The sequence below is a fragment of the Cetorhinus maximus genome, chromosome 10 (assembly GCF_964194155.1).
Source record: "Cetorhinus maximus chromosome 10, sCetMax3.hap1.1, whole genome shotgun sequence".
Taxonomy (NCBI): domain Eukaryota; kingdom Metazoa; phylum Chordata; class Chondrichthyes; order Lamniformes; family Cetorhinidae; genus Cetorhinus; species Cetorhinus maximus.
Window position 1 is genome coordinate 14,790,545 of NC_135888.1, and position 24,050 is coordinate 14,814,594.

At 40.1% G+C, this 24,050-nt stretch overlaps 1 protein-coding gene across 8 annotated transcripts in view; it reads left to right on the forward strand.

Annotated features, from left to right (window-relative positions):
* The window catches only part of LOC144685471 (rap guanine nucleotide exchange factor 1-like), a 184,590-nt gene that overhangs the window by 45,718 nt on the left and 114,822 nt on the right, over positions 1-24,050 (forward strand). For all 8 annotated transcript variants that reach the window (XM_078550014.1, XM_078550015.1, XM_078550011.1 and 5 more), the window contains exons 2-3: positions 16,793-16,935; positions 20,111-20,289. In XM_078550014.1, the coding sequence (XP_078406140.1) occupies positions 16,793-16,935; positions 20,111-20,289 (322 nt within the window). The remainder of the gene's footprint in view (positions 1-16,792; positions 16,936-20,110; positions 20,290-24,050) is intronic.

Consider the following 24,050-nt stretch of genomic DNA (forward strand, 5'->3'; position numbering starts at 1 on the left):
TGTTTCCTTTTAAAGAAAAAACAAGTAGCAAAACTGATCGAGTGGTACCATTCTAATAGAGAATCAGCAGTCTTATTGCATGGGACAATTCTAAATTTAAATGGAATACTGATAAATGATTCAATTTAAAGGACTGGTAACAAATTAGCATGTTTTATCTGCATGTCTGAGAATGGAATTCAAATTCACACTCAGTGCGGTGGTTTCTCTGGATTGACACACTAAGCAGACATTGGACACTTATGGCAAGATTAGATACTTTTGGGTAATAAAAGCTGAATACTGTGGATGCTTGAAATCTGAAATAAAAATGCAAAATGCTGGAAAAACTCAGCAGGTCTGGCAGCATCTGTGAAGAGTGAAACAGAGTTAACATTGAGCCTAATATGACTCAGCATCAAAACTGATGTTAACTATGTTTCTTTCTCCACAGATGCTGCTAGATACTTTTGGGCATGGACCAAATGGCTATCCATTTGGCAGAATGGCAGAAAATTGCCTAATGTTGATCTTGAATTGCTATGCTTCTGATATAAAAAATTAAAAATAGCTGAGTAGTTGAGTGTTACTCAGTTTTGGAGTAAGCCATGTTGGAGCAGAATAGTCTGAGCTTGACTGGTAACTCATTTCTATAATTGACCAGAGAAAGATGTTCCAGTTTTCAACGGCACAAGTCGTGAGGGAGAAAACAATTGGGAAGGGTTTCTTTTGGAAATGATCCTGATTTTAAAACTAAGGATACAATAAATACAAATTAATAATTTCTGGCATTCAGTTGCGGATGATAACTTGAAACTTCTGATACCAAGTCAGTCATTCTTCCTAGCTTGTCGTATTCATTCTGAAGAAAAGCTTAATGTTTTATATTATTCATCAGAATACTTGCTTTGACAAATGAAGTAAGAGTTAATAAAGCTGCCATACTAACTCCGTGCTATAGAGAATAATGGATGGTCATTTGTTTATTCTTCAGGCAGTAATTTCATTGAGGGTGGGGCATTTTGATCGTTTAACTTTTATCCATAGTTTAGGGAGATTGATGCTTTTGGATCATTCTAGATTTTCTCTTGTAGAGAATGTGACCAATGCGAAATACCTTGTCAGCTGTAGGAGTAAACTGTTATGTGGAATGGCCTGCTCAGTGTTGGAGAAATCTATAAAGTACCAACATTTTAAATGAGTTACATTTGTATATACTACCTACTTAAAGTAGAAAAGCTTCTAAAGAAGGAAGAAAGGACTAACCCCTCCCATTGTGGGAGACCTGAGAAGTGACCAAAGATTCGTTGGAAGACAAGTTTTGTGAAGGCTTTTTGAGTTAGAGTTTATGGAGGGAGTTTGGAGCCGAGATGTCTGTCATCGCTGGTTTGGTGGTGTGGGTGGCATTGATAGATGCAAGACAAGAGGCATACATAATGTGGCCAGTCAGAGCACAGGAAAGGGACATGTCGCTGAGGAGGTTATCAGCGTAGGTTGGAGGAAGGCTGTGGAGGGATTTGTAGATGAGGACGAAGATTTTAAGTTCACTGCAATAGGGTCAGACTCGCTAGGTCAGCAATGACTGGGGTGATAATTGTCTCAATGTTTTTTTTACCCCTCCTTTGTGATAGATTTTTTTCATTTCTACTTTGTTCCTGTGATTCTGGCTCTGACCTCCCATTTTCCAGCTCTGTGATCTTTAGGGTTAGAATTTGTTTAATGGACATGGAGATATGCTACTTCTAAATCAATTGTGATGTTTTACCATAATTTTAATCATAAGCATTTTACTTTCTTTTATACCCTCCATCACTTCAAATAGGGCACAATCCTTTATCAAGGTAGCATCATTTCACTAGAGATTAATTTTAAAGTTTTTACTATCCTAACAGCAAAGTTTTTGTTACTCACATACAGAAATAAAAATTGAAGTAATTTTTACTGGTTCGGTAAGGTTGCAGTCATTGGCAATGCAGCCTATATATAGTAGGCAGTGTCCGCTTACAGATCTCATTAAAAATATAATAATATTGGTGCAAAATGTTACTTTTGTTCTGAAATCTAATATGCAGTCTGTTCTTTGAGCAGTACCTACTGTAATCACTGCATTTAATTTAATCTTTAGTGAAATGATGCTACCTTGATAGAGGGTTGTGCCCTATTTGAAGTGATGGAGGATATAAAAGAAAGGAAGATGCTTATGATGTGAGAGACAAAATATGTTGTGACTTTTGAATTCTCTGCCAAGCAGAGCATTCAGAAGGTCATGCAAAAGCTTTTTTGCATTTTTTCCACAAAAATAAACAATAATGATCTACTAGAGGCAATTAAAAATCTGCTCACAGGGAGAAAACATAGATCTCTCAGGCGCAAGGGCAAGTAAAAACTTGTTGAAAAATAATTGCTGCAGCATACCTAAAGGAGGAATGTATCGCAGTCGTGTGCATAGTCTTGAAGTCCTTTAACCCTTTACATATTAGATGCTGTGGCCCTTTCAAAATATTCACATCTTTCATTTTATCTCTAAAACATGATTTTGCTGTTTGGAATGGAGCTAATTATGACTACAATTGAAATAATCAGAGTAGCATTTTGGGGAGGGAGGTGATTTTCAACCTATTGCTGAATCATTGTCTGCATTGTTGAATTGAGAGAGAATTTGGCCACATGCAGTCCTGATTCCTAATTGGCAATGGAACAGAGCCATGCTAAAAGATCAAGTATTGTTTTATCCCTTTAATGAGAGAGGAATATTTGGAGGAAAAGACACAGCTGGGGTCGTCCTGTTGCTTTGGGGAGTTGATTTAATCTGTTTGTGAGAGATCTGGGATTGGGTTGCCCCTCTGCCAAAGTGCAAGTGAAGCGGGGGTATTTGGGAACCCAGAAGGAAACATGGTTTTGTATTCTAAAAGTTTAGAATCAGAATTTCCGTGTTCTCTAAACTGCTCAGATAATCTTTTGTGAAGTTGTGGGTATTTGTGAAGTTTGCTGTTCTCTTATTTAAAAATGTCATGTGTTACTGAATCTTGTTCCTTTTTTCCATCAAGTTCTAGTTTTGAAACTAACATCACTTATTTCTCTATCTAACTTGCATCCAGTTTGTAGAAACATCATAAACTGTGGCCTAGCCTACTTGGAACCACACTTCCATGACCCAGAGAGAAAAGCACACATCCAAGCTTCCTGCCTCCTTTCCCACATTGACGCCTGCTCTTTTCTTTATCCAAAGCAGGGTGTCCCTCTACCCTGTGACAGAACATCGCTTTCTCAATTATACAATTCTGTGACATTATCTTCCTCTAAGGCATATATCATATTGCTTACCTCTTTCTGTATAGGCTTGTATTTTACTCTCACTCTTGGTTTCTTGCAGTTTTGGCTGTGGTAGTGTACTTGTGTTAACACATTCATTTTTTAAAAATTCATTCATGGGATGTGGGTGTCGCTGGCTAAGCCAGCACTTAATGCTCATCCCTAATTGCCCTTGAGAAGGTGATGGTGAGCTGCCTTGAACTGCTGCAGTCCATGTGGTGCAGATACAGCCATAGTGCTGTTAAGGAGGGAGTTCCAGGATTTTGACCCAGTGACGATAAAAGAACGGTGATATATTTCCAAGTTAGGATGGTGAGTGGCTTGGAGGGGAACTTCCAGGTGGTGGTGTTCCCATGCGATGGCTGCCCTTGTTCTTCTAGATGGTAGTGATCTTGGGGTTTGAAGGTGCATGCTGCAAGGAGCCTTGGTGAGTTCCTGCAGTGCATCTTGTAAATGGTGCACACTGCTGCCACTGTGTGTTAGTGGTAAGAGGGAGTGAATGTTTGTAGATGGGTTGCCAATCAAGTGGACTGCTTTATCCTGGATGGTGTCAAAGCTTCTTGAGTGTTGGAGTTGCACGCATCCAGGCAAGTAGAGAGTATTCCATCACACTCCTGACTTGTGCCTTGTAGATGGTGTTGGACAGGCTTTGGGGAGTCAGGAGCTGAGTTACTCATTGCAGGATTCCGAGCCTCTGACCTGCCCTTGTAGCCACAATATTTATATGGCTGGTCCAGTTCAGTTTCTGGTCAGTTCTAATGCCCAGGATATTGATAGTTGGAGATTCAGCAATGGTAATGCCATTGAATGTCAAATCTCCCATTTTGGAGATGGTCATTGCCTGGTACTTATGTGGCGTGAATGTTACTTGCCACTTGTCAGCCCAAGCCTGGATATTGTACAGGTCTTGCTGCATTTGGACATGGACATAGAAATTATTGTTCATATAAATTATTTAACCAGGGGGACCAAACTTGAGTTGGGAGAAGGAGGAAGGGAAGCACATTATGAACTTTATTTTGGCAGCTATATTTGAGGTTACTTTACAGCTTTGGATCTCGAACCTTGGACCTCTGTGCATCCGTGATTTTAAATGCTCTGTTATTTGTGAACATTCTTTCAGCTGTCTAGGCCCTAAGCTCTGGAATTCCCTCCCTAAATCCTTCTGCCTCTCTCCTTTTTAAGATATCCTACTTCTTTGATCAAGGTTTTGGTCATCTCTCCTGATTTCTCCTCCTTTGGCTTTATGTCAAAAAATGGACAAAATGTATTTTATTGATGTTGTTCTTGGGTGCCTTGGAGTTTTTTTAACCATGTTAAATACACAATATAAATGCAAGTTGTTGAAGGGAAGTTGTATTATATCCTGTGTGTGAGATAAACTAATTAGTTGCGTCAGTGCTCCTTATGCAACTTTGGCTCTATTAGGTTCCATTTCATTCAAGTTTATTTGGTATATGTGGGAAATGTCTGCATGAGTAAAAATTAGCTGGGTCCAAATCCAGGAATGTTTGGATACATATACAATGTGTTCTTGTAACTGAAAATACCTCTTGTAACTGAAAATACCTCCACTGGAGTTTCGAAGAGTGAGGGGTGATTTGATTGAAGTATACAAGATGCTGAATGGCCTTGACAAGGTCGACTTTGAAAGGATGTTTTCTCTTGTAGGTGAATCCAGAACTACGGGGCACTGTTTTAAAATAGGGGTTGCCCTTTTAGGACAGAGATGAGGAGAATTTTTTTGAGGGTTGTGAGATTTTGGAATTCTTTGCCTCGGAAGGTGGTGGAGGCAGGGTCGTTGAATATTTTTAAGGCAGAGGTAGATAGATTCTTGTTAGGCAAGGGAATCAAAGGTTATCGGGGTTAGGTGGGAATGTGGAAATCGAAACACAAGAAGATCAGCTATGATCTTATTAAATGGCGGAGCAGGCTCGAGGGGCCGAATGGCCTACTCCTGTACTCCTGTTCCTATTTCTTATGTTTTATTGCAGAATACTTTTTCTTGGCATAAAACATTGTGCGTGCTCAGTACCTGGTCTTGTATAGTTCTCAGTAAGAGAAGTGATGCACAAAGCCCCTGATAATTGTGTTTTAGTTCGCTGTGACATTTTTGGACAGCCTTTGTGAGAACATGGCCAAATACAGAATAAATAGCTCACTTGAGTGTTTGGTCACTTGGAAGGCAGGCAAATTTTATGTACAAGGATCTCAATGTCCTGAGTGCTTGTGTCAGTTGTGATGGTGACAATTGACAACTATGGTTTAATTTTGCACAGATGATTTTGTACCTTAGATATTTTTGCTAAAGGTGTTGTAGTTTTTTGTGGTGTTTTCGCTAAGTTGTTTTCGTTAACTAGGCCACAGACAAAAATTTTGTTGCAATTGTTGATTCACTGTAGCTGTCACGTAATACTCCTGGATATGACATGTCTAACCAGCTGTATAGTTCCTGTTAACTGTCATGCAGAAAGATATATATTATACATCTCTGTTCAGTTGGATGGCCTTACCAAGAAAGCTAGCTGTGTCCCTCTTTACTGGCAGTTTAGGTTAAGGGTTATAGCCTGTCAGTGCTGCAGTGCTTGTTTGACTACTCCTGTGCAATCTGTGGAAGATGATGAAGCTGCTCCACAGTGCTCTAGTTAAATGCGAGCTGATCTGTTAAGATTTTGCTACAGATGGATGGCCAGGCATGTTCACTTTTGTGGTTTCTGTATTGTGCTTGAATGCCTTTTATTGCTGATGTGGAACTGTGACTCAGCAACAGGATTTGCATTTTGCATGCTTCATCCTTTAAATTGTGTTACTTGAGGCAGACACTGCTACAGATTAAATTACAGCTGTCTCTGATAATTCAAGTGTGTTAATAACTTGATACAAAGATTGAATTATGTTGTTATGACTTTTGGTAGGCAAAACATGCCAGTGTTTGTGCTCCACACAAGCCTCCTCCCACCCTTCATCTAACTCCATTAACATATTCTTCTATTCCTTTCCCCCTCATGTTCATTTAGCATTCCCTTAAATGCATCAATGTTACTTACCTCAGTTACTCCTTTTGGTAGCAAGTACCACATTTTATCCACACTGAATAAAGAAGATCCTCCTCAATTCCTTATTTGATTTATTAGTGAGGATCTTATTTATGGCCCCTAGTTCTGATCTCCCCTGCAAGTGGAAATAACGGCCCATAATTTCCAATCTCTGGATGGTTGTACCCAGGACGTACCCCAGAAGGTGTGTCCCCAAGCAAGGACTGCATGGGAATTGCCCAGGAAGTTCAAATTTCTGATGGGAAACTGCCCCACACTGGGAACCATTGATGTGCTAATTTAAATCGGGAGACTTCGGGATGGTTCCAACTGTCAAAGCAGGATAGTTATCCAGGAAAAGTTAGAAGAATTAAAACCACTTCTAACTCCTGGGTAATTCTAATATTGACCACCCCACCCCGGCAACTACCGACTACCCTCCTGACCCCCCACGCTCACCTTACACACTTACCTTCTTCTTGGTTTCTCGGTGACCTTTAAACTTACCTGCTAGACTTTAGAAAAGAGCCCAAGCCTGTTCAATTTTTCCTGATGGCTATAATCCCTCAGTTCTGGTACTATTCTAGTATATCTTTTTCACCTTCTCCAGCTGTTTCTATATCCTTTTTGAAATATGAGGACCAGAAATGCAGTCTAACCAGTGGGGTATGCAAGTTTAACATAACTTCTGTTTTTCAGTTCTATCCCTCTAGAAATTCTACCCCTCTCCAAATCCCCAGCACTTCTACATTTTTGTGGCCTTATTGAACTGCATCACTACTTAGTGATTTGTACATCTGTACTGCTGGATCACTGTTCTTCTACCCCATTTAGACACTAATTTCCAAGGAGTATGTGTCATCGGTCTTCCTACTAAAATGTACCACCTCACAATTCTCTATATAGAGGTTCACTGGCCAATTACATGCCCGTTCTACAAGTTTAATGTGGAGAAACAGTGCATCATCCTATTGCTGGAGCCATTATTTAACAAAACAGACTTGCATTTATATAGTGCCTTTCATGACAGGATATTCCAAAAGTGCTTTGCAGCCAGTAAAGTACTATTGAAGTGCAAGTCACTGTTCTAATGTAGAAAATACGGCAGTTGACTTGCATGCAGCAAGCTTCTACAAACACCAGTGTGATAATGACCAGATAATCTGTTTTCGTGATGTTGACTGAGGAAAAATTATTGGGCAGGTCATTGGGGATAACATCCCCTGCTCTTTTTCAAAATAGTGCTGTGATCTTTTACATCTACCTCAGAGCTGTTGGGGCCTTGGTTTAATATCTCATTTGAAAGTGACAGTGCAGCACTCCCTTAGCACTGCATGGAGTGTCAGCCTTGATTTTTGTGCTCAAGTCCTGAAACACGACTTGAACCCACAATGTACTGATTCTGATCCTTAAGTGCTACCTACATACAAGAACAGAATAGAAACAGAAATCAGCAAATCAGAAGACTTGAGAGAAACACATATTTCAGGTCAGTGACCTTTCATCCGAATGAAAGTTTAACGTATGATTTTGCTTTTAGTTTTGTGTTGGAAGCTCATTTGAATCAGCAGACTTGAAGATTTGTAACAAAAAGCAGCCAATGTTATTTTGGGGCCAGAAACCCAAACTGATTGCAGCAGCAGGAAGTAACATGATGACTTCCACCACTGAAGGTGGATGGATGTAATGTTTTCATCTCTATTAGCCTGTTTGTGAACAATATATTTCAAAAGTTAATGGATGGACTTCAATGAAAGTTGGTAAAGAGAGGGTATAGCCCAAGGAGAAACTGATCAGTTTTTAGCGATGTGGATCCAGATTTGGACCCTGGAAGTTTTTAAAAATCCGTTAATGTTGTGAAACAGGGTGAAATTACTTTTTGTTTTTGAATGTTGTGGATTGTTTTATTTAGAATGTTGTGGATTTTCTCAGCTGTTGTGGATTTTCTCAGCTGTTGTGGATTTTCTCAGCAGTTGTGGATTTTCTCAGCTGTTGTGGATTTTCTCAGCTGTTGTGGATTTTCTCAGCTGTTGTGGATTTTCTCAGCAGTTGTGGATTTTCTCAGCTGTTGTGGATTTTCTCAGCTGTTGTGGATTTTCTCAGCAGTTGTGGATTTTCTCAGCAGTTGTGGATTTTCTCAGCAGTTGTGGATTTTCTCAGCAGTTGTGGATTTTCTCAGCAGTTGTGGATTTTCTCAGCAGTTGTGGATTTTCTCAGCAGTTGTGGATTTTCTCAGCAGTTGTGGATTTTCTCAGCAGTTGTGGATTTTCTCAGCAGTTGTGGATTTTCTCAGCAGTTGTGGATTTTCTCAGCAGTTGTGGATTTTCTCAGCAGTTGTGGATTTTCTCAGCAGTTGTGGATTTTCTCAGCAGTTGTGGATTTTCTCAGCAGTTGTGGATTTTCTCAGCAGTTGTGGATTTTCTCAGCAGTTGTGGATTTTCTCAGCAGTTGTGGATTTTCTCAGCAGTTGTGGATTTTCTCAGCAGTTGTGGATTTTCTCAGCAGTTGTGGATTTTCTCAGCAGTTGTGGATTTTCTCAGCAGTTGTGGATTTTCTCAGCAGTTGTGGATTTTCTCAGCAGTTGTGGATTTTCTCAGCAGTTGTGGATTTTCTCAGCAGTTGTGGATTTTCTCAGCAGTTGTGGATTTTCTCAGCAGTTGTGGATTTTCTCAGCAGTTGTGGATTTTCTCAGCAGTTGTGGATTTTCTCAGCAGTTGTGGATTTTCTCAGCAGTTGTGGATTTTCTCAGCAGTTGTGGAATTTGTCAAGCTGTCAAAATGTGAGCAGAGTTTTCAGAGCAGATTGTTAGATGTGGATTGGCCTGAAGCTGCCTTAGTGAGATGGAAGCTCTTCATTTCCTTTTTCAGCTTAGTTGCAGAATATCTACTAGACGGAAAAACCTCAACAGAGAGCTGTATAATTATAATATTAATTATAATTTGTCTTTGTTATTGATACTGATCAAAACTTCAGAGCTATGAGGACATTTTGTCACTGCCCTGCTTTTTAAAAAAATTCTGACTTCAAACTTGGTGCTTCTGTTTTGTTTACCTGGTTTGGAGCGATTGTGTCCTTGTGCAAGGACTCCCGGCTGGAACTAAACTAGATAATTGTATTTTTTTCTTGTTGGTCATTTGGGAATCTGTCACAGAATTATCTGGGCATGAGATGAAAATGGCAACTGTAAGATCCTATGTAAAGTGTTTGGACACTACACTCAGTGAAAGAGAATGCTACAATCTGCATTACATAATCAAAGATGGCTGATGTATGGAATATAAAAGTTCATGTTGGTGGCTCAGGGCCAATATTCTGAAGTTGACTTAAGGCACGTTATTCTGGGCCATATAGGTGAAAAGCTATTCTGCATCCAAGTAATAGCTGACTTAAGAGTGCTTGAAGCTAGCACCGAGTGCAAAGAATGAATTGATATCCTACATCATTCATGTTGAGTACATGAAAAGCTCTGTAAACTTCCCATAGAGCCATAGAAAAGTTACAGTGCAGAAAGAGGCCATTCAGCCCATCGTATCTGCATCAGCCAAAAAGAGAAAAAAGAAACTAGCTGCTCATTTTTACCCACTTTCCAGCACTTGCTCTGTAGCCTTGCAGGTTACAGCACTTCAGATGCAGATTCAGGAACCTTTTTAAATGAGTTGAACGTTTCAGCCTCAACCACCAACTTGGGCAGTGTATTCCAGACACCCACCACCCTCTGGGTGAAAAAGTTTTCCCTCATGTCCCCTCTAATCCTTCTACCAATCACTTTAAATCTATGCCCCCTGCTAATTCACACCCCCCCCCCCCCCCCCACTTCCCAACCACCACAACTCCTTGGGCTAAGGGAAACTAGCCTTTCCTGTCTACCCTATCTAGGCCCCTCATAATTTTGTACACCTCAATTAGGTTACCTCTCAGCCTCTTCTGTTCTAAGGAAAACAAGCCTAGCCTAGCCAATCTCTCCTGATCGTTGCAATTTTCAAGCCCTGGCAACATGCTTGTACTCTCGCCAGAGCAATTATGTCCTAACTGTAATGTGGTGACCAGAACTTACAAAATTACAAAATTCCAGCTGTGGCCTAACCAGCGTTTTATACAGTTCCCATCCATTACATCCCTGCTTTTGTGTTGAATACCTTGCCCAATAAAGGAAAGCATTCCATATGCTTTCTTAACCACCTGTCTTGCCACCTTCAAGGAACTGTGGACATGCACTCCAAGGTCTCTCACTCCCTCAACCCCTCTCAATAACTTCCTGTTTGTTGAGTATTCCCTTGCTTTGTTTGCCCTCCCCAAATGCATTACCTCACCCTTGTCTGGATTGAATTCCATTTGCCGCTTTTCTGCCCGCTCAACCAAACCATTGATGTCATTCAGGAATCGACAGCTATCCTCTTCATTGTCAAGTACGTGGCCAATTTTTGTGTCATCTGCAAATTTCCCAATCATGCCTCCCATATTTAAATCATTAATATGTACAATAAACAGCAAAGGGCCCCTACACTGAGCCCTGTGGGAACACCACTGGAACCCATTTCCCATTTGCAAAAAAAATCCATCGACCATTACCCTTTGTGTCCTGTCACTGAGCCAATTTTGGATCCAACCTGCCATCTTCCCCGTATCCCATGAGATCTCACTTTCTTGACCAGTCTGTCATGTGGGATTGTCAAATCCCTTGCTGAAATCCATGAAGACAACATCCATTGCACTACCCTCATCAATCCTCCTTGTTACTTCCTCAAAAAATCCCATTAAGTTAGTAAGACACGACCTTCCCCTAACAAAACCATGCTGACTATCCCTGATCAATCCGTGCCTTTCTAAGTGATAGTTTATCCTGTCTGTCAAAATAGTTTCCAATAATTTGCCCACCACCAAAGTCAGACAGACAGATTGACTGGCCTATAATTTTCTGGCCTATCCCCTGCACCCTTTTTAAATAATGGTACAATGTTTGCAGACCTCTAATCCTCTGGGATCTCACCTGCATCTAGTGAGGATCGGAAAATGATCCTCAGAGCATCTGCTGTTCCCTCCCTGGCTTGCTTCAACAACCTGGGATACAATCCATCTGGCCCTGGTGATTTATCCACCTTCAAGGATGCCAGTCCCTCCAATACTCCCCCCCTCATTACGCTTATTGTATCTAAAATTTCACACTCCTCTTTAACTAGAATGTCTGAAGCATCCCTCCCCTTAATGAAGAGAGACAAAGTACTCATTATGAACCCTGCTCACATCTTCTGCATCAACCCACAAGTTACCATGTACATCTCTGATAGGCTCTACCTTTTTCTTAGTTATTCTCTTGCACTTAATGGTAAAACATCTTAGGATTTTTTTTTGATTTTACCTACCTCTCTTTGCTCTCCTAATTTCCACTTTTACTTCACCCCTCTACTTTTTTTACCCCCATAGGCTTTCTACAGTATTAAGTCTTCAGTGACTGTCATCAGCTTTCTTTTTCCGCTTTACCTTGGCCTGTATGCTTCTGGATAACCAGGGGGCTCTAGATTTGCCAATACCACCCCTTTACTTTGTGGGGATATGTCTATACTGTGCCCATAGAATCTCTTCGAATGCATCCCACTGATTTGACACAGTTTTCCTTCTAATAGTTGTATCCAGTCCATTCTTGCCAGCTCACCTCTCAGCTTTGTCTCCCCTAGTTTCGAACTTTTACTCCTGCTCTTTCTTTGCTCTTTTCCATAATGATGCTAAATCTAACTATTATAGTTACCATCTCCAAAACGGTGCCCCGCTGCTACTTCATCCGTTTGCCCAGCTTCATTTCCTAAGACTAAATCTAGAATTGTGCCCCTTCTCGTTGGGCTTGTTACGCGCTGGCTAAAAAAAGTTCTCTTGATTGCAGTTCAAGAATTTTGCCGCCTCTGTGCCCTTCACACTTGTATCCCAATTGATATTAGGGAAGTTAAAGCCCCCAACTATTACTGCCCTATTGTTTTTGCACTCCAATCTGTCTACATATTTGCTCTTCTAACTCCCTTCCACTATTTGGGTGTCCATAGCATACTCCTAGCAATGTGGCTGCTCTTTTTTTATTCCTGACCTCATTTGATGCTTCATTTAGTATACCATCCCTCCTCACAGCTGTAATTGATTCTTTAACAATAATGCTACACCACCACCTTTTTTATCCACCTCCCTATCCTATCTGAAACCTTATATCCAGGGATGTTGAGCTGCCATTTTTGCCCCACCTTAAGCCAAGCTTCCATTATAGCGATGATATCATGCTGCCACGTGTCTGTCTGTGCCCTCAGCTCATTGGCTTTATTTATTATACTCCTTGCATTTGCATACATACCTTTTAATACTGCCAAATTCCTGTGCTGTACACTTTTTAACCTGTGCTGCTTCTGTCCTTCAGAGTCAATCACTAATTCTCTACCTCCTGTTCCCTGCTCTGAATTTGCCCTCAGGTTCCCATCCCCCTGCCAGTCTAGTTTAAACCAGCTCCACCCCTAACAGCACTAGCAAATCTCCCTGCGAGGATATTCGTCTCAGTCCTGTTCAGGTGTAGACTATCCGGTTTGTACAGGTCCCACCTTCCCCTGAACCAGTCCCAATGCCTCAGAAACCTGATGTCCTCCCTCCTACACAAGCTTTCCAGCCACTTGTTTATTCACTCAATTTTCCTATTTCTATATTCGCTTGCAAATGGGACTGGGAGTAATCCTGAAATTACTGCTTTAGAGGCCCTCCTTTTCAATCTCCTTCCTAGCTTCCTAAAGTCTGCTTTCAGGACCTCATCCCCTTCCCTACCGAAGTCATTGGTACCAACGTGGACTACGACCTCTGGCTGATCACCTTCCCACAGAAGGATGTCCTGCAGCCACTCCATGACATCTTTGACCCTGGAACCAGGGAGGCAACATACTATCCTGGAGTCACGTCTACGGCCACAGAAATGCCTGTCTGTTCCCCTGACTGATGAATCCCCTATTACTACTGCTCTTCCCTCTTCTTTCTTCCCCTCCTGTACAGCAGAGATGCCTGTGGTGCCACAACTTGGCTCTGACTGCATTCCTCTGAGGAACCAACGCCTTTGCCAGTGTCCAAAATGGAAAACCGGGACCCCAGGGGGTTCCTGCACTACCTCCCTAATTTTCTTGGGCTGCCTGGCAGTCACCCATTCCATTTCTGCCTCCAGGCTCCTAAACTGCGGTGTAACCACCTCTCTGAATGTGCTATCCACATAGCTCTCAGCCTCGTGGATGTGCCACAGTAACTCCAGCCGCTGCTTGAGCTCCAAAACCCGGAACTCGAGGCTCTGCAGCTGCTGACGCTTCCTGCCCATGTGGTCGTCTAGGGCACTGATGCCATCCACAACTTCCCACACATTGCAAGATACGCATTCCACACAACTGAGCTGTCCTGCCATGGCTTCAATTTACTTTCCTTGTGTTAACTTTATTTTACTTTGGTTTACTTATGCAACTTTATTTCCCTATTGCTTGTGTTTCTTAAATGTAAGTAGCCCCTTTTAAAAATAATGTTTTTTTCAAATTCTCAGCTACTTGATGACACTCCTTAACAGCAGTTTCTCACCAATCAATGAACTTATGTTTAGGCGCAAGTTGATGCTGATTGCCTGGCTTGAGGTCCTCCTCCCGCACTCTCCTCTAGGTGCTGCTGACTGCCTGGCTAGGGGTCCTCCTCTCGCAATCTTCTCCCTTGATAAGATGTCAAAAATTGCCTCGCTTGTGTAGTGTGCAAAATGCTATCCCTGAACACCATCAACAAGTAAAGTAATGCTTTGCTGATGACTGTAGAGCAAACTTTAAAACAAACTTATAACAGTGCTAGAATTTTTGATAGTGGTTTTTTTATTTAGAATTAAATGCTGGTTAATATCTAACCAAGCCCCTATTCGAATTAATTCATTTCTAAATATACCTATTAGGCTTTTAGAAGCTCCAGCATCATTATACATATAGAATTTTTAAAAAATCTGTTTCATTCTATAACTTTTCTGAGTGCCTCTGCATCATAAATGACTTCAAGGTGACTGGTGAATACACCAAGCAATTTTAAAACATAAAGTACGATCCACACATTTAGACTAGCTTCAAGCCCAGTTAACTTTTTTTATGCCATTACATCACAAGACTTTGATAAAATATCTTTGTAACAGGCCAATACTCTGTTCACTGACCTATGTTTTGTTGTATTCAGTTTGATCATTAAACGTAATCTGGATCTTAACCTGATACCATGGGCATTTGTATTTTTGATGTTTTAAAACTGGTAGAAAAAAAATTCATAGATGTTTTCACTTTGTGGGTAGACTGAAACTAGGGACCAGAAATATGCGATAGCCACTAATAAATTATATAAGTAATTCAGGAGAAACATCTTTATTCAGAGTGGTGAGAATGTGACATTTGTCACCTCAACTCCTCCTTGTGGTAGCTAGATGAATGTGAAAGAGAAAAGAATGGGTTATGCTGATAGGTTTGGAGGAAGTTCATGAGCATAAACACAGACATGGACCAGTTGGGCCAAAAGCCCTGTTTTGCTGCTGTATGTTCTATATAATCATGTAGTCAAGCACAGACAACAATTAGAGGGGGTAAAAAGTAACATCCATCTTGTATTGTTAAAGTCTTGCCTCCAACTAGTTGTGTAGTGACATTAATTATGTCAGCATTGACTTTCAATGTAAAGATGTCTGAAACAGAATCTTTCTGTTTTCTTATTAAAGCTTTTGATCTTCAACACTTAATTTCTCCTGTGGCCTGTGTCAAACTTGCAGACACTAGATATGCTTAAATTTATATAGTACCTTTTGCTTTCTCTCATCTCTTACTGTTTTACCTCATGAATTCTATTTGGTGTTGTGTCAATGATTCGTAGGTAATTATGTCACAAATTGTCATAGGATAAATGACCAGTAAATGTCGTCTTTTACTTAGTATTGGTTGGGGGAGAAATGTTGATTATTGCACTAGGAGAACTCTTCAGATAATACTATGAATTCTTCCATTAAAGCAAACATGCGAGACATTGTGCCCCATGTGGCACAATGTCTCGCATGTTTGCTTTAATGGAAGAATTCATAGTATTATCTGAAGAGTTCTCCTAGCACCTTGACATTTCACATACCTGCAATATCAGTCTAGATTATAAACTGGAGCTCTGACCAAGACAAGTGCTACCCAGCTGTGCCAAAATTCCCTCTTTGTGACTAACCATGTGAATTTTGCACTGCTGGCTTGTATAGACCTTGCCCTGAAGTGGTGATGGTGGCAAGAGAGCTATACAGCTGGAAATCAGTTGTGACATTAACTCTTCAGCATGTATTACACAGCACTAGCAAAACTGTAGCTGTTAAGAGTTTTGACCACCAGGAGCCCCAGCGCGTTGCCAAATCCAGCCTGTTCACTTAAAGTGGTTCGGCAATAAAAGCTAGGCCAGAGATTTTTTGGCTTGTTTTTGAATGACTTGATTTTGCTTTGCCAAGCTAACTCAGCTTTCCAATGCTGTAATGATCTGGCCTAATGACATTGAGCCATAGAAACAGAAAATACATGTGTAATTTCCTTGTTGGTTATGTTATAGAGCTGTCATTATCCTACTTATTTTCTTCATTTGTTTAGTCCATATATTAAGCTTGGGCTGAAGTCACCTTAAAAATGAACTATCTTATCTTTAGGATCGCTGAAAAAAGACCCATGTCAAAGCTTTTCATCTTGTACTCATCAGGACATTCACAAAAATGCCAAATGTAAAGGGAACAACAATTTGTAATGTATGGGAAGAAAGTGCTGATTGCTTGGCAAATGGACTCTGGTAAATGTGTTGCCATGGAGAATGCACCAGTTACTGATGGCTTGAGAGTTAACTTTTTTAAAATTCAAACCAGGCAGGTTGACTCTGATTTTGATAGCTTACCTGTTCTTAACTTAGCAGTGTGTCGAATTATGTTGTTGTTATCCAGAATTTGGTGTTTGTTGTACCTCTGTCTCACACCCTGAGTCTTTGGAACTCTCTTCCTGAAAGAGCGATGGAAGCAGAGTCTTTGAATATTTTTAAGGCAGAGGTAGATTCTTGATAAGCAAGGGGGTGAAAGGTTATAGGAAGTAGGTGGAATGTGGATTTAAGGTTACAATCAGATCACCCACAATCTTGTTAAATGGCAGAGCAGGCTCGAGGGGCTGAATTGCCTACTCCTGCCCCTAATTTATATGTTTGTATGTAACTGGTGCATTCTCCAATCAGAGTTAACTTGCCAACCAATCAGCACTCTCTCTTCCCATGAAGTATAAATTGTTGTCCCCTTTACGTTTGGTATTCTTGCAAATGTCCTGTGCGTGCAAGACTAAAAGCTTTGACATGTCTTTTTTCAGTGATACTCCAGTTCTGTACTGCCAAACGACTATTGTATCTTTTATTAGAACAGTACGTTTTGGTTACTGTGTACTCCTTCATTCTTCCAGATTCCCAACGCTCCCACCTGACCTCGTTCACCATGAAGTTGATGGACAAATTTCATTCACCGAAAATAAAACGAACTCCATCAAAAAAGGGAAAACCAGTGGAAATAACTATTAAAACCAACACAGAAAAACCTCCAAACAAGGTAAGTTCCTCAATGCTATCCATTGTGTAAAGAGAATGTCATGTTAAAAACTTTGTTTACTTTATAAATTTTAACTTCCTTTCGGTTACAAGACACAAATTAAAAATAAGAAGACATTTTTATTTTTCTTTACACCCTGTTGTCACAGTTCAGAGTTATTAAATTGTATGTTTCTCGTAAATAATTGTGTTCTATGCTAGTCTTTTAACTTTCCTCTTCTGTGGCCCCGTCTTGTTAATAGTCTTGTTACTAGTTTCCCACTTTCTAATTCAAACTTTGCCATTGCTGTCATTTTATTTAGTCAGCAGCAAGGCATTTCCTGTTACCCATGGACTTGACTTCTGCATTCAATGTCTTTGGCAGGATCGCATTTCATTATGCAAGAGGATTTGATTATCATAGCAGAACTGACGCAAAGTAAAGCCTAGCCAAGACTGCAAAGCACAAAGCGAAGTCAGCTAATTGGCCCAAAGATGGGGAGTGAGGATCTCATGTCATTGTATTAATCAGTCTGCATTGAAAACTTCAGCTTTTATCTTGATGAGCGCAGAAGCATAATCAAAAATGTTTTTTAATTCTCAGAAAGGTAGAGCTGGGCAGAAAATACATATTTTCAGTATGATGTCTTCCTCCAAAAAGCACATACAGGGAAAAAAATAATTGTTACTTGAAATGAGAAATTGCCATCTTTGTAATCAAAAAAATCTGTCTGTGACCTGCCATTAGAAAAGATCCACTTTGCTTACGCATCAGTGGGCCTATTAGTAAGCAGCTAATTATTTTCTAGCAGTAGTCATTCTAGATACCAGTCCTGATAATCCCCATTTAAAAAGTTCAATACTGACTAGATCTTAAGGCTTCCTTCAATTATTGTATCCACTGATGCAATAGCAAAATTTTCACTTGGAAGCAATTCGTGATGAGTAGCACTTTTTATGTTGCGATTTGTTTCGGCTGTGTGCAGTGTTTTCCTTATGGGACTGTGTATTAATGGAAAAAAATGATCTGGATCTAGTCTTCTGCTTAAATGCCTTTTTGTTGATCTCAACAATTGAAGGTTATTGTGGATCCAGGTGCTATTTTCCTGATGCACATTGGTTGAGGAATTTGGATTGTCTGAAGGTAGTGTTCTGGGGTTGAGATAGCCTTTGGGTAGCTTATAAAGTGGCTGCAGTAGAGGTGGTGTCCAGGTACCAGGAGTTAGTTCAGGCATTTTTTTTGAGGTTCCTGCAATCACAAGTGCAAGTTAGTAATCTTCAAACTGTGAGGTCAGAAGACTATAAACAAACTCAGTTCCTAATATCTTCATTAATTGCTGCCCTTGGCTGTCTCATGCGGATGGACAGAACTTAGTGCAATTCTCAATTTAGACTGGTGAAATGTTCCAAGATATCTGCCTGCTGTTGGCACATCACTTGTTTCAGCAATGACTTGGACAAACCATGTAGTTTTAGCATGGTTCAGCCTTGACTGCACCACTGATCTGTTGCAACCTTATCGACGTGTGGTATTGGAACTGCTCCAAAAATCTGTTTGCAATGCTAAACTCTTCTTTCTGCTAGTCTGCTAAAAATAGTTGTATAATATCTGAGGTGGTCACTGTGTTCATGTACTTTTCCTGTTTTAATGTTGTGCTTGATGACTCATTCTCCTGTCCCATCTACAGTACTTCTGAGTGGTTCTTTAGAAAGGCCCTCAACCCAACAATTATTCTTAATCTCCATTAGAAACAGTGTGATTAGGAGTTAACTTTTTGTCTTCAATGATTATGCTAAATTCTAAGTAATGTACAAAATAAATCCATTGAAGCATCCTGTGCCAGTGTAGTCTCACTGCTTTTGTATTCTCCTTTTGCTAGTTTATCATGCAGGTTCCACTCCCTCTGTTCTATTAAATCTACTGATGATTGGTTTACTATATAAATGTTAATTGTAAGCCCTGTCGTGTATTGCATAAAATTAAGCCAGCTCTTCAGGCAACCTGAGGTGACTTTAATATGCATGAACTTTTAATTAAGGCATATTGGAACCAGGCCAAGTAATAAATTAGATGAATACATGTAACCAAGTTAATTTGTGCATGAATTAGTATATGTAGTCAAAATAGCATGTTAAATATCTGCTTGTATAGAAGACATAAGTGCAATCGCCCTGTCTGCTCCAGAGATTTCAAAATGCTCCCTTATGCCAGGCAAAAATGTTTCTTTGATTTGTGTTCCTGTTGTCAATCCACAACTAAATGTTAGCTTTTAACCAGCTGCCAAGACCTCATTTCAGCATGCTTTAGTAAATTAATTTGTTTTCCTGTAATTCTAATGCACTGCAATTGTGTTATAAGGTTGCTTTAACATTGTATATAATTCACTATACTCTATTTTCATAGCTTCAGATTGCAGTTTTATACATTTCTTAATTCAAAAATCAATTTTATATTTTGAGCATTGACAGTTTTAAAATAATGAAATGTAATGTGGGATTTTCTTCACATTGTATGATCCCTGTGAGTCTTTTAAATTTTAGAAATTGTTATTCTAGTGTTTTAATCAATGTGGGTGATTCAACTTTCATGTGCCAGTCTTTCAGATAAATGTGACATAGCTGTTAAACCATCTGGTACCTGGAGCAGGCCATGGAACTCCAAAAAACTGCTACCTAAATTCTAAGGCAAGATTGAGCATTTCGCCTGTACCAGGTGCTTCATAGACCTTTTATCTTCCAGATTACGTTTTGACTCTATTTGAAAACAAAAAAAATTGGGTCTTCAATAATATTGTCATTCATTTAGCGATAGAATAATCTAATCTCTGAAATGTAAAAGAAAAGCCTAAAAGGGACGTAAAAATGTAGAGAAAATCCTACAGTGTCGGCAGCACGTTTGCGTCTCTATCCGTATCCTGCTCGGGATAACTGAACTTTATGTACTTAGTACTGTTTAATTGTTTTGATGCAGTAATGTGAGCAGGGTTGAGTTTCATGTGAAAAACACACTTGTATGCAAAAACTATTGAATTTTTCAATCCTTTGCCATTTTTTTGTATTGCATTTCATGTTAAAATCTTTGCATTAAATACACGCAAATCGATTGTTCCTTTAACTTTTTGTGTGTGATATTTTCATAAATGGTGGCTGTTTCTGAATTACACACACCTGACTTTCTTTTACTTTGTTTGTTGCAGACTTTAAATCGGCTAGAGGAGCAGGAAAAGGAAGTGGTGAGTGCGTTGCGGTATTTTAAGACCATTGTGGATAAAATGGTGATTGACAAGAAAGTGCTCGAGATGTTGCCAGGATCAGCCAGTAAAGTCCTGGAGGCCATCTTGCCGTTAGTACAAGTGGATCCACGCATTCAACAGAGGTGAGTGAGTAACATTCGGTGACTCCCAAGAGTTCCGCTGGGTGCTCAGAAGTTAATCAGTGGTGACGTACAAGCTTGGCTGATGTGATTTTTTTTGGGTATTTAATTTTTAAAAATTAATACATTAATACAACTGATCAAGTATGGAATTAAATTCTTTTGTACAGAGTTTCTGATTCAGACAAAACCATGTCAATTTTGCAGTTTTGTTTGTGCATTGATGTTAATTATTTACCTGGTTCCATTCCTAGCTGTCCAAGTGCAGCACCTGTATTTCTAGCAATTTTTCTTCCACTTTGTGCAGTTGCTCTGGTGAAGCCTTATGGTTCTATCTTTGGCACCTTCCTTTTACTCCTTTACATTTTGCTCTTTTGATTACAGCGTCCACAAATATAAGCCCTTTCAGCCCATTCACTCCATCCTTCTGTGGACACAAATTCCCCACAATAACAATCTTAAGTTTCAGGTAGAAACCAGTCACCCTGCCTAACCAATCCAGTCAGTGTTCACTCGCCACATGAGCTTAGTCCTAAGTACATTTAGCTGCCTTGTTCCTATATTGCCTTATCCTCCTTGCCTCCTTTCAGCTTCCAATCCAATCTTGGATATTGACATCGTTTTTGTCACAGCTACTAACACTGAAATGAATTCTACAGCCTTACAACTCTATGTAAAGAGGTTTCTGCTGTTTGGTGAGACTCTATTCATTTAGTTCAGTTTCTAATGATCTAACAGTTAACAGAGAATCACCTACAATGGCTTCTCTTCCTGCTTACCGCACAGTTACCTCTGTTAACTTGTGGTTTATTGTGAAGAGGATAGCTGTTGACTCCAGAATGATGTTTGGCTGAGTGGGCAGAAAAGTGACAAATGAAATTCAATCCAAACAACTGTGAGGTAATGACTTTGGGGAGGGCAAACAAAGCAAGGGAATACACAATGGAATGCTTTGCTTTATTGGACGAGGTGTAAAGTGCAAAAGTAAAGTTGTAATGCTGGAACTGTATAAATTGCTGGTTAGGCTACAGTTGGAATTTTTGTGTACAGTTCTGGTCGCCACATTACAGGAAGGACATAATTGCTCTGCAGAGAGTGCAGAGAAGATTTATAAGAATGTTGCCAAGGCTTGAAAATTGAAGCAATGAGGAAAGATTGGATAGGCTAGGGTTGTTTTCTTTGGAACAGTGGCAGCTGAGGGGTGACAGTTGAGGCATACAAGATTGAGGGGCCTAGATAGAGTAGACAAGAAAGACCTGTTTCCCCGAGTGGAGAGGTCAATTACTGGGAGTGCAGATTTAAGGTGATTGATGTAAGGATTAGAGGGAACATGAGGGAAAACTTTTTCACCCAGAAAGTGATGGGTGTCTGGAATTCGCTGCCTGGTTTGGTGGTGGAGGCAGAAACCCTCAACTCATTTAAAAGGTATCTGGATGTACACCTGAAGTGCTGTAGCCTGCAAGGCTATGGACCAGCTGCAGGAAAGTGGGATTAGAATGGGCAGCCAGTTTTTTTTTTGGCTGGTGCAGACATGATGGGCTGAATGGCCTCTTTCTGTGCTGTAACTTTTTTATGGTTCTATGATTCTACCTAAAGATCCATGATTAGTCCCGTCCTATTTCTTATCTGTGTGCTATCACTCTGTGACATCATCTGAAAAAAAGTCAGCTATCATATGTATGCTCATGGCACCCAGCTCTCCCTCGCCGCCATCATCTCTTTACTGCTGCACTATCTCTAAATAGTCAGACTACTTGTCCGGGAACCTACACTAGATGAGCAGAATTTCCTCCAGTTAAACATTGGGAGGACTGAAGCCAATGTCTTGTTTTGTGGATTAAGTTTTGCTTCCTAGCCACTAACTTCTTCCTGCTGCCAGGCAATTGTTGAGGCTTAACTGTTTACAACGATATTTTAACCTGCGATGAGCTTCCAACCATACATCATACTATTACTAAAACAGTCTATTTTCACCTCCAAAACATTGCCCGACTCCACCCCACCTCAGCTCATCTGGTGAAACCCACATCCATGTCTCTGGTACTTCTAGACTTGACAGTAATATACGCCTGGCCGGCCTCCCACATCTTGTCCTCTAAACTTGAGGTCATCTAAAACTCTGCCTATTTCCTAAATTGCACCAAATCCCATTTACCTATCACCCATATGTTCGCTGACCTACATTGGTTCCTGTTTAAGCACTGTCTCAATTTTTAAATTCTCATCCTACTTTTTCTCAAATCTCTCCAAGAGCTTGCCCCTCTTATCTCTGTAATCTCCTCCAGCCCACAACCCAATTTTGGCCTCTTGAGCATTCTCTATTTTAATCACTTCATCTTTGGTAGCTGTACCTTCAACTGCCTTGGCCTTAAGCTCTGGAATTCCCTCCCTAAACCTCTGTGGTTTTATCCCACTTCAATTTTTTAAGACACTCCTTAAAACCTATATCTTTAAGCAAGCTTTTGGTCATCTGTTCTAACATCTTGTGTGGCTAGTTGTCATTTTATTTTATAATTTCCCTGTGAAATGCCCTGGGATGGTTTAATGTATTAAAGGTACTATATAAATACAATTTATTGTTCAGTTGTAAATCGCTTGCATGTAGCCTTGTACCTGGAATATCGTTCAGCTTGTTCTTGATCACTTCAGCATCTGCATCCTCTGATATCATTGTGTTTACTAAGGACAAATGCAAAGTACTTATTAAACAACTTTTTTGATCAGCATCTTCAAATTAAGAATCTTTCCAGCTCTGTCTTCCTAACTTCCTTTTCAAAATTCTTCTTACTGATATACTTTTGATATCCTATTACCATTACTGTGTCCAATTCCTTCTTGGGAAAGAGTTTTTGCACCCACCGTCAGAAAGGCATGGTGTTGGTTTTTACATGTATTTTGAGAGCATTCAGCTCTCCCTTTGCATCACTTCCCTTGATTTCATAGTTACCTTGTGCGGTTAAACTGCCTGTCTGATATCTTATTGTGGATGAACTAGGATTTATTCCAAATGAACACGACATGATTGGAGCCATTTTACATAGCCCCACCAAGCCCTTGCCACTGAAATTGTCTCTCTACCTAACTGCTCATTCAGACTGTGCTAGACTTGTGCATAGCAGTGGTGTCCTGCTTAACCTACAGCTGAGCTTAAAATCTTGATTTTGTTAATTGAGGGTGTGTGTGTTCTTTAGATGCCACATATCCTCCCATCCGACTGCCAAAACCCAAGTCTCATATTTGTTTACCGTATTTCCAAGTGCTGTTACTACTTACTACAGCTATCAGATATATGATGGTTATTCAATGGTTCTTGCTTTGCCCATTCAGATTTTGTGGGTCATTGCTTCTGTTCGTTTTAGAAACTTGCTTAAGCTTAACATTTTTTCTAAAACGATGGTTCAAGTGGTTGATGCTTAATCCCATTTTTGCCTGTAATTGTTGCATTTTAAGGGCATGCAATGTTTCAATGGATATAGTAGAGAAGGACTGGAAACACATGTCCCAAACCTATGTAAGCAACTCTATGGGAAAATCTTGTATGCATAGTTAGCATTGTTTCCCATATCTTAAAAATCTTAGTCTGCACAAACATGCAGTCAATTTTTCTCCATTGTAAATTCTGTATGCACATTTGTTTTGTAATCTCTAGCCTTCTAAACTTGCCGTAATTACACCTCCCATTCCCCTTGTATAGGTGCTGCAGTGTCACCACTGGCAGACGAGTACATTTACAGTGAGAATTTTATATAGTCTTTGCCAATTGT